Below are 9936 nucleotides of genomic sequence, written 5' to 3' on the forward strand. Positions count from 1 at the left end.
ATTGTAAACAAGTTCTAGACTTTATTTCTCAGGGATGTTCTGGGTCAGTTGTTTAGACTTATAAAGACTGAACAATGTAAACTCATATTCTGCAGCTGGAATGGGGAATCTGTGGCTTTTTGAACATTGTTGGATTACAACTCCTATCATCCCTGACCACAGGCCATACTGGCCGGGGCTGAAGGGGAACTGGAGTCTGACAACATTTGGAGGGAACAGGTTCCCCATCCCTGATGATTCAGGTGCAAAAGACATACATTTAACATGAAAGAAATTGGAGCCCCATAATTTGCTTGGAGGATCAGAACTGAACTGAGTGCACAATCTTTCCACATAACTTTTTTAAATCTCCGCAATGTATTTTTTATGGTAATGGAGGGTGTGTGATTTTGTCATTGCCATTTCTGAACAAGTGGGAGTCAGGAATCTTTGCTGCTCTACTGCAACTCATACCGAAATTCACCAGGAGATCCTGATCTACCATCTTTGCAGGGTAGTACACAATGAAGTGACACCATCCCACACCTTGGGTTAGAACTTGACGCGTGTCACAGTCACAAAGAGGTTGATCTTGATGTGAATAGGTTATCCTTCAGTGCAAATGCAGCCAGTAAAAGGTGCTGCTTATTGCTCTCTCTGCAATTTTTGTACCACTAATTATGCATTCTTGAAAATAGGTGTACCTGGAAAGCGATTTCTTACTGAGAGAGACAACTGCAGACGAGACCCATTATCTTGCTGCTTTGCAGAATAGCTCTTTTCTTTCAGGCATTTATTATGAATGCCTCTATTTTTAAGCCTATCATTGGCTAGTTATTTGCTAGAATAATTCCGTCCTCTCCTTTAGCTACATTGCGATCACTTAAAGTGCATGACTCACCAAGCTTTCCCCCTGGAGGCTATAAATGGTAGAGTAGATGTTTTCATCAACCTCCCTCCTGTTTGGGAAAAAAATATATGTTTATGTTCATTGTTATTTTCTTTAATTTCCTGCCACAGGCCCCCAAACAAAACAGAACAAAAACTTTCTAAAAATATAGCTCCCTATCAAAAGGACGGCTATTATTAACATAAAATTGTCACCAACCCCATCTTATCTTGTGGTGTGTTAACTGTTAAGGTTTTCACCATGAGCATTATTAAGTTGAACTCTTAAGAATTACATTTCTAAATCTGAGATTTAACTAGAGAATCATTGCTTCAATAGATTTGTATCTCAGGCAAATAAAAGGAATGCACTCTAGCTGTGTACTACTCCTTTTTAAGTTTTTATTTTTATTTTTTGAGATTTCAAAAGGCATTTAGCCAAGACAAACTGAAGGTCAACAGCAGATGAACCAAAAGGCTTGTATATTGCAAGCAGAAGGTAGGAATTTGCTATGCCTATACCAATAAATATGGCAATTAGGAATCTTTCTGTTCTGCTCTCCTGTGGTTTTGAGCTTGCCAGAATCACCTTTATGCTAACTGGACTCTGGCTGAGACCCAAAACCAAATATTCACAGTTGCCAACCAGATGCCCATGAGAAGCCCACAATCAGGGCATGCGCACAACAGGACTGTTTATAACCCCAGGAACTGGTATTCAGAGACACATACAGCCATCATTGATATAGTAGTCATTGATAGACTTATCTTCCATGAATCTTAGACAAGGATGGTGGACTAGTTGGGCCTTTGGCCTGGTCCAGGAGGGTTCTTAAATTCTTAGAAACATAAAAGAAATACTGTCCTGCCTTCTCCAGCAGGAGACTTCTCAAGCTAAAAAGTTAAGATGCTTCAAAAGTGATCAATATCCTGCTGGAGGAAACATCTGAGCAAACTTTAATTACAAAAAGCAAAACTTCCACCTAGAAATGTTTGGTTTGATTTAATTGATGCCCTTAGAGTTAGGGATCTGACTGCATCCACAATTAACACTTGGATATTGCTGTGGTGGTGATTTTTGCATTTCAAAGGAATCCTATAATTGCTTAGGGCTCTACCATGTGCTACAGAATCAGTGGCTACACTGCATGCATCCATAGTGCACTACATGCTAGTCTGTGAGAGCGAAACACCTTCTTTAAAGCACTTGTTGTTATTCTTGTTTTGGTTTATCTCTTCCTGTTGCTGCTCTGTTCATGGTGAAAATAGTATTGCAAGTGTCAACAGAGTTAGACCAGAACTTTTGAGGCACTACAATTCAGTGCTTAACACCATAGCCAGACACTGGAAAGACCTGTCAGGTGTGAACATGGACCACTGGTATCAAATCGTATGGGAAACAGCCTTACTGGAAAAGCTAGCCAACAGACTGAAACTGACCCGGGGACAAATAGAAGAGGACACCTTCACTTCAGTATGGCTCCCCTTTATCACATACACAGCTTAGCAAGTCAACAACAAGAACCCACTGACAGCATATGAATCAATCCATCCACCCCCTCACAAATGCAAACATAGAATCATAGAGTTGGAAGAGACCACAAGGGCCATCGAGTCCAACCCCCTGCCAAGCAGGAAACACCATCAGAGCACTCCTGACATATGGAAAGGTAATAAGCAAGTAGAAAAAGAACCTGCCCAGTTGATGCTGACAAAAAAAACACCCCACATGTACACTATATAAAAAGAATATGTTTCCCCATTCCTCCTCCTTCTTCCCCAACCCCATACTGAATACAAAACTAATGTCTCATATCAAATGTAACTGATTTGCAGAAAAGACTCTATTACCTGAAAAACTGTACTTTTGTAAACTAAGAAAATCTTTATTTATTTTTTTAATAACACCAATTCAGTGCTTGAATGGGTTGGAAAACAGATTCCAATTTAGCTGAGGTTTTTGTTTTTTAATTAATATTTATTTTCTGGGTTTCCATAAATTCAGGGTAGCTAATAAATAGTGAAAGCAGAAGTCTGCATACTCTCCCAGCAGCCACAGCTGAAGCCCCTGGAGATTATTGTTTGCTGACTGGGGCTTCGATTTGGCATAGGATGGGGAAGAGCTGCTTTGGAAGCAAGACAGCACATGTGAAAAGGAGCTCAGGACTGTAGTCAATCGCAAGATGAATGTGAGTCAGTACAGTGATGCAGCTGCAGAAAAAAGGTGAATACAATTTGGGGCTGCATTCCTAGCCCAAATCATGAGAAGTTATAGTCCCGCTTTTATCTTGCACTGGTTTGACCTCTTCTGGGACTCTTCAAACACTTCAGAGGATATAGACAATTTTTACATAAAATAGGATACAGTAGTACCTTTGGTTACAAACTTAATTCATTCCAGAGGTCCATTCTTAACCTGAAACTGTTCTTAACCCGGGGCTTCCCACTGCCACTGCCAAGTGATTTCTGTTCTCATCCTGAGGTAAAGTTCTTAACTCGATGTACTACTTCTGGGTTAGTGGAGTCTGTAACCCAAAGTGTTTGTACCCCGAGGTACCACTGTATAGACAAATTGGAACAGGATCAGAAGATAGAGACCAAAATGATCAGCAGTATGGAAAACCAGTCCTATGAGGGAAGGGTGAAGGAACAGCAGGGTATAATTAGCAAGCAGAAAAACACACTAAGGTGCTGGTGACCTTGGTGAGAGATGATAGTACTTCACATTTCTGAAGGGCTGTCACACAAAGAGCCAACAACCTTTAAGTGTCAAGTTGTAATGCGATTCAGTATGCTTCCTAAAGTTTGGCACCTCCTGTGTTCAGGATCCCCACCCCATATCCCACCCGGTCCCAGTGAATGCTAGAGCTAAAAATGCCCCCATACCTTTAGCTACTCCGTTACGTTTTTTTTAAACTACTTGCAGCGATTGATTGAACAATGGATTTCTGTTTATATGCCTGGCACTTCACATGCATGCTTGCACTGGCATCAATACTGCAAGAAATGTGTGTTATGAGGGTCTGCCTTTTGCTGGATTCATACTTGTCTACAGTGCAGAAGCAAGTCACAATTCCAGCAGTCACCATCTCCACAGTGAGAGAAGCAGAGTATACAGTATACATCAAAACCTGAAGCCAATACTGATCTTTCCCCCCACGATAGAACCTGCAGCCCCCTTAGCACCAGTCAGATAGGTGAGCCAGAAGAAGAGCAGGAGATGCTAGGGATTGAACCCGGAACCTTCTACATGCAAGGCAAAGGCTCTACTACTAAGCTATGGCCCTTCCCACCCTCACAACTCAAGGAAACAGGATGGAGTTTGCTAAATGCCTTTTATTTCAAAGCAGCAATAGTTTCCCCACGTTTCGTCCCTCAGGAGAAAGGTGACCCAGACAAATCCTTGGCTCTAGCTGCCTTTTGCTTTCATGTTGGCTATCAAGTCATGCACCTTCTTATTCAGAGCCCCTCCATGGACTCCCTTTTTGCCCATGAGAAAGATGAGAGCTTTGGCACCCTTCCCAATACAGATGGATCTGCTGTCGCCACCTTTGGTTCTCGTGTCCATCACAGCATCTTTCTCTACTAACAAGTTGTCTCGGATTACGCTGCACTTCTTCCCTGCTATGGTGATCCCAGTCTGCAGGAATGCCTTTCTGTCCTGCCCAATAATTATTCCTACTTCCTGGGGAGAGATGGCGGCCAGCAGGCCTCCTGGCTTTGAAGCCCAGACAGATTTGTTGTCAGAATGTCCCACGATCGCTACATCTTCAATGTTTTTGTCCTTCAGGACTGTATTTATGTAGGCTTTCCAGTCTCCCATCCTGCTTTGGCTCCCACAATTTCTTCTTTGACAAGCGTTCTCTGCCTTTTCTTTGTCTCAGGACTGGATTGTTTTCCAGCTAATGTTAAAATAGTTTTAAAAGTACATATATAAATATATACATTCATCAATTTTGAAATAAGTATATACTACTTTTTTTAGAGAAAAAAACTGACTCCAACATTAGTTTACAGCAAAATAAAAGAGCAGGCAGAAAGTTAAAATGCATCACCAGTGTTCAAGCAATGATTCTTCAACATCAACTTTGTTGGACTGGTCATGTTGTGCAGATGCCTGATTATCGTCTTCCAAAGCAACTACGCTATTCCGAACTTAAAAATGGAAAGCGTAATGCTGGTGGTCAACAAAAGAGGTTTAAAGACTGTCTCAAGGCAAATCTTAAAAAATGTAGTATAAACATTGACAACTGGGAAACACTGAGTGATCCAGTTGGAGAACAGCCTTTACCAAAGGTGTCATGGGCTTTGAAGACACTCAAACTCAGAACGCAAGGGAGAAATGTGCTAAAAGGAAGGCATGCTTGGCAAATCCACACTGTGATCAACTCCCACCCGGAAACCTGTTTCCCCACTGTGGAAGGATGTGTGGGTCCAGAATTGGCCTCCACAGTCACTTACAGATTCATTGTTAAAACCGTGTTTATGGAAGATAATCTTACTTGGCTATGAGTGATCGCCAAAGAAAGAAGAAGAAAAAAGCAAACCATACTCTTTTGCCACTGGGTATGATATTGAATGGGGTGCAGTGTCACTCTATCTAGCTCTGCTAGGCTCCAGGCTAGTGCAGAAATTTGCCTGCTCTCCACCTTCCATGCCCTGGCTGGCATGTGCAGCAGAGCTGCAGATGAACTGCTCCATTAAGTCCTGCTGGGCAGCAGCTGGAGTTAGGGGTTGTACTCCTAAACAGCTTTCCGCAATGTGGTGTGCTTCAGATGTTGTTGCACTCCAGCCGCCATCAGCCCCAGCCAGGGATGGTCAATGGCTAGGAGCAATGGAAGATGTTGTCCAACAAAAATCTGGAGGGCACCTGGTTGAGGGTTACTGCATTAAAACAAATGAATAATAAAAACAGCATACCAAAAACAAATTTAAAAATCCAAAAGAGTACTTAAAATGCTTAAGTGGTTAAATGGTTTTTGCCTGACACCTAAAAACTGGAACAAGGGAAGCTTCTTTAGAAAGGGCACTTTATAATGGGATGCACAGGCAAAGTTTGCTCTCTGGTTGAGATCTGCCTCTCTGATGGAGGACCTTAGAATGAAGGCAGGTTAATATGGGAGTACTGTAGGTAGGTACACCTTCAAGTATTTGAGTCCCAGGCTGTTTAAGGCTTGGAAAAAGGCTAGTGAATCTTAAAAAAAAATGTTTAAAAATTGAGAAATGGGATCTGGACAAAATGTACCAGTAAAATTATAGCATCTGTATTCTGAACAGAAGCTCCTTTTGAAGGCAGCCCACATATGGCACATTGAAATAATTCATCTGGGAGTTTACTAAAGCATGGGCAACCTTTACAAAACGCTCCAGCGGTGGTTGCAGCTGGGGAATCAGTCTTGGCTGGTAAAACTCACTCCATGCCGCAGAGGGTGACATGGGTCTCTAAAGACAGAGCTTGATCCAGGGAAGACCCCCACCCCCACCCCCACCCCAAGCTGTGAACTTGCTCTTTCTGAAGCAGTGTGCAAGCCTTTCCAAATCTAGCTGAATACAATATCCCCAAACATGAGAACCATCCACCCTCAGTACCTCTGTAACATCAGCCTATGGTGCAAATTGAGATGACAGCCTGGAAGGAATTGAGGTAAGGACTTGAAACCAAGCCCCTGGAGGTTTTAAGCCTGAGGTTCCAGCTCAAGATCCTGGGCTCGTTGGGAGTTCAGGATCAAGGCTCTGGACACCTCAAAGCTCAGATGTCAGGAAAGTTAATCAAATACCACCCTTGCTTAGCCAGTCAAAGGCAGTTTGAGCTCACAAACCAATTGTTTATGTGTTTATGCTCCAACTGTTGCTAAGGAATCCACTGTGATGTCAGAAGTATCTGTAACCGCAGCTGGTCACCCATTATGACCTCACACCACTCCTAAAGTAGAATTATTCTCTACCCTCCATTATGTGATTGGAAAGAAATAAAAATATGTTTTCTTTCCGCCCTTAAGTCTCCTTAATGAAGCTGATTTGCTGTAGGTTCGGGACAGAGGAAGGGGAAGGATTTCACACCACATACAATTCCACTTTGTGTGCTTCTGGAGGGGGACTTTATACTGCAAATGGATCATTCAGATCAGATTTTCCTGAGTGTGCATTTTGGCACGTTAGAAACTACCCACCCACTAAAAGAAGGCACTAGCAAACTTCAACACCAGCAGTGACTGCAGAGATTTAACAGGCTCTGTTGCCATATTGGTTGTCCGCTGACGGGGCAAAAGCCAGATAAAATAAAAAGATAGGGCTGCCATTTTGATGATGGTGACATAATGTGGATGCTGGAGGCGGGACTTGCAGACATGAGCAGTGCTGATACCGCACCTATCTGGAAGGGCCATTCAGAGAATTGGGGTGCCTGCATCAATATTTTGATTGGGAGCTGAGCATACAGATGCATAGGGGAAGATCTGTTGCTCAGCCAAGCACTTTCTTTGCATGCAGAAGAACATTGGTTCAATCCACAGCAACTGCAAGTAGGAATGGGAAAGACTGCTGCCTGAAATCCTAGAGAGCAACTGCCAGTCAGAGTAGGTGACACTGAGTAAGATGAACCAATGGTATGACTTGATATAAGGCAGTTTCCAATGTTCTTACCCAGCTGGCACAGTCGGAATGCTACACTTATTGAATCTAGATGGTTCTTGGCCTGACCCACTGTTCTAATATTATTTGAAAAATGAATGAGAAGGTTGCATTTAATATACATGAATTGAACCAAACATGGCTAAATCTCAGTGCTAAGACAAATTATGTTTTAAGGCCATTTCATCAATGTAAACTGCATTATACATATTGAAAACTTGGCTAGCTGAGGGAAATAATTCAAATAGTTGATATTTTATTTAAACCTTGCTCCAGTTGCTCAATGCTGCTTGCAGCATTAGGAAATCAATTTTCCTGATTTAGACGTTAGGACTTTGTCTTGTAGAGTAGTCCAAATAAAGGCGCTGCCAAGCTGGATTTTCAACATTCTTGAGTGAGGGAGCCAAACTGCCTTTAAGGATTATGCACTATAAGCATAGCATTCAACATGCTGCTCAAAGTTTGGCAATAGAGCTTAGTTTGTGAATAGACATTATCACACACCAGCAAAATGGTTTGTAAGCGGTCACTGTAATTATTTTCCTTTAACGTAGTTCTGAAATCATACATTCTAATCTTATTGGCCTTAGGCATATGTGGGACTCTTTAGGTAGTTATGTGCACACTTCATCCACTTCAAATCAGGTGTGGGGAACCTTTGGCCCTCCAGATGTTGGTGGACTACAACTCCTACAGTGGCATAGCGTGGGGGGTGCAGGGGGGGCCGGCCGCACCGGGCGCAACATCTGGGGGTTAGGGGGCGCAAATCCACGGGTTAGGGGGCACAAATTACTTGCCTTGCCCCGGGTGCTGACAACCCACGCTACGCCACTGAACTCCTATCCACTCCAGTAAGCATGATCAATGGGTAGAGTGGGAGACCAGGGTTCTTGTTCTACTTGGCCATGAAGCTCACTGGGTAACCTTGGGCCAATCTTTCTTTCTCAGCCTAACCTACCTCACGGGGTTGTTGTAAGGATACAATAGAGAGGGGAGGGGAGAATTCTGCCACCTTGAGAGCTTTGGAGGAAGGGTGGGTATAAATAAATAAGCAGGCTCAATCAAGACCTTTTGGCACCTGAGGTGAACCACAAAATGGTGCTCCCCCTGCCAGGGAAGAAGGGGGGAAGGGAAAAATCTTCATCAGAAACAGGGAGGGCAATAAAAAGGTGGGATGGGGGAAGGGGCCTACTCTGAATCACTCTGGCCGGGAGCAGAACCCAGGAGACCCCAGAGGGGAGACCCCACCACTTTCTCCCTGAAGTGGAAGGAAGCCAGCAGTGCCTCCTATTCGCTGAGAGGCTGTTGTGGAGAGGCTTCTGCCGAGGAGGTGGCAGATCCAGCCTCAAAGTAGTGCAACTCCATGGCGGCGGCAGCAGCAGCAGCGGCTGGATATACCTTATTTAGAGCCCGTGTGGATCCTGCCGCCTGAGGCAGTTGCCTCACCTTGCTTCATGGGCGGGCCAGCTCTGGACTGTAATTCATCCTTAGCTGGAGGGTCAGAGATTCGCCACACCTGCACAAAACAGGCTTTTCCTTAGCTTCCAGATGTTGGTTGGCCACTGGGGGCCTCCCTGCTCATTTTTTATAACAATACTTTCTTGGGCTCCATGATCACTGCAGATGGTGACAGCAGCCACGAAATTAAAAGACGCCTGCTTCTTGGGAGAAAAGCAATGACAAACCTAGACAGCATCTTAAAAAGCAGGGACATCACCTTCCCAACAAAGGTCCGTATAGTAAAAACTATGGTTTTCCCAGTAGCGATGTATGGAAGTGAGAGCTGGACCATAAAGAAGGCTGATCGCCGAAGAATTGATGCTTTTGAATTCTGGTCTGGAGGAGACTCTTGGGAGTCCCATGGACTGCAAAAAGATCAAACCTCTCCATTCTGAAGGAAATCAGCCCTGAGTGCTCACTGGAAGGACAGATCCTGAAGCTGAGGCTCCAATACTTTGGCCACCTCGTGAGAAGAGAAGACTCCCTGGAAAAGACCCTGATGTTGGGAAAGATTGAGGGCACAAGGACGACAGAGGACGAGATGGTTGGACAGTGTTCTCGAAGCTACAAACATGAGTCTGATCAAACTGTGGGAGGCAGTGGAAGACAGGAGTGTCTGGCGTGCTCTGGTCCATGGGGTCACGAAGAGTCAGACACGACTAAACGACTAAACAGCAACACTGAAAAGTCACTCCACCACCCTCCTGCTGGGTCTGCAGCGACAAGCGCCTGAAGAGTCCTAAGATGAACCATTTCCCCTCTTCATGGACGGCCAACAAGGGATCTCACGGCCTGTTTTCTGGCCGAGATTCCCGCCCAAACGCCGCGGCCTCCAGTGGGGCTCGAGGGGCGGCGTTTCCTCTGCCTCCGCAGCAGCAGCGAAAGCGTCGAGGGAGCGGCCTCCTTCTCATATAAACTCGCGCTGGCCTCTCCACGGCG

The 9936-nt window shown here is 44.3% G+C and overlaps 1 protein-coding gene across 1 annotated transcript; it reads right to left on the reverse strand.

The window, feature by feature from the left end:
* Positions 1-4183: 4183 nt before the first annotated feature.
* On the reverse strand, positions 4184-6690 carry PFN3 (profilin 3). Its single transcript, XM_081904734.1, has 2 exons — positions 6457-6690; positions 4184-4769 (listed from the first exon to the last, which is right to left on the reverse strand). The coding sequence occupies exon 2, from the start codon at positions 4688-4690 to the stop codon at positions 4277-4279; it is 414 nt and encodes a 137-aa protein (XP_081760860.1). The 5' UTR covers positions 4691-4769; positions 6457-6690; the 3' UTR covers positions 4184-4276.
* Positions 6691-9936: the final 3246 nt, after the last annotated feature.

Source organism: Podarcis melisellensis (assembly GCF_964234715.1).
Source record: "Podarcis melisellensis genome assembly, chromosome: 3".
Lineage (NCBI taxonomy): Eukaryota > Metazoa > Chordata > Lepidosauria > Squamata > Lacertidae > Podarcis > Podarcis melisellensis.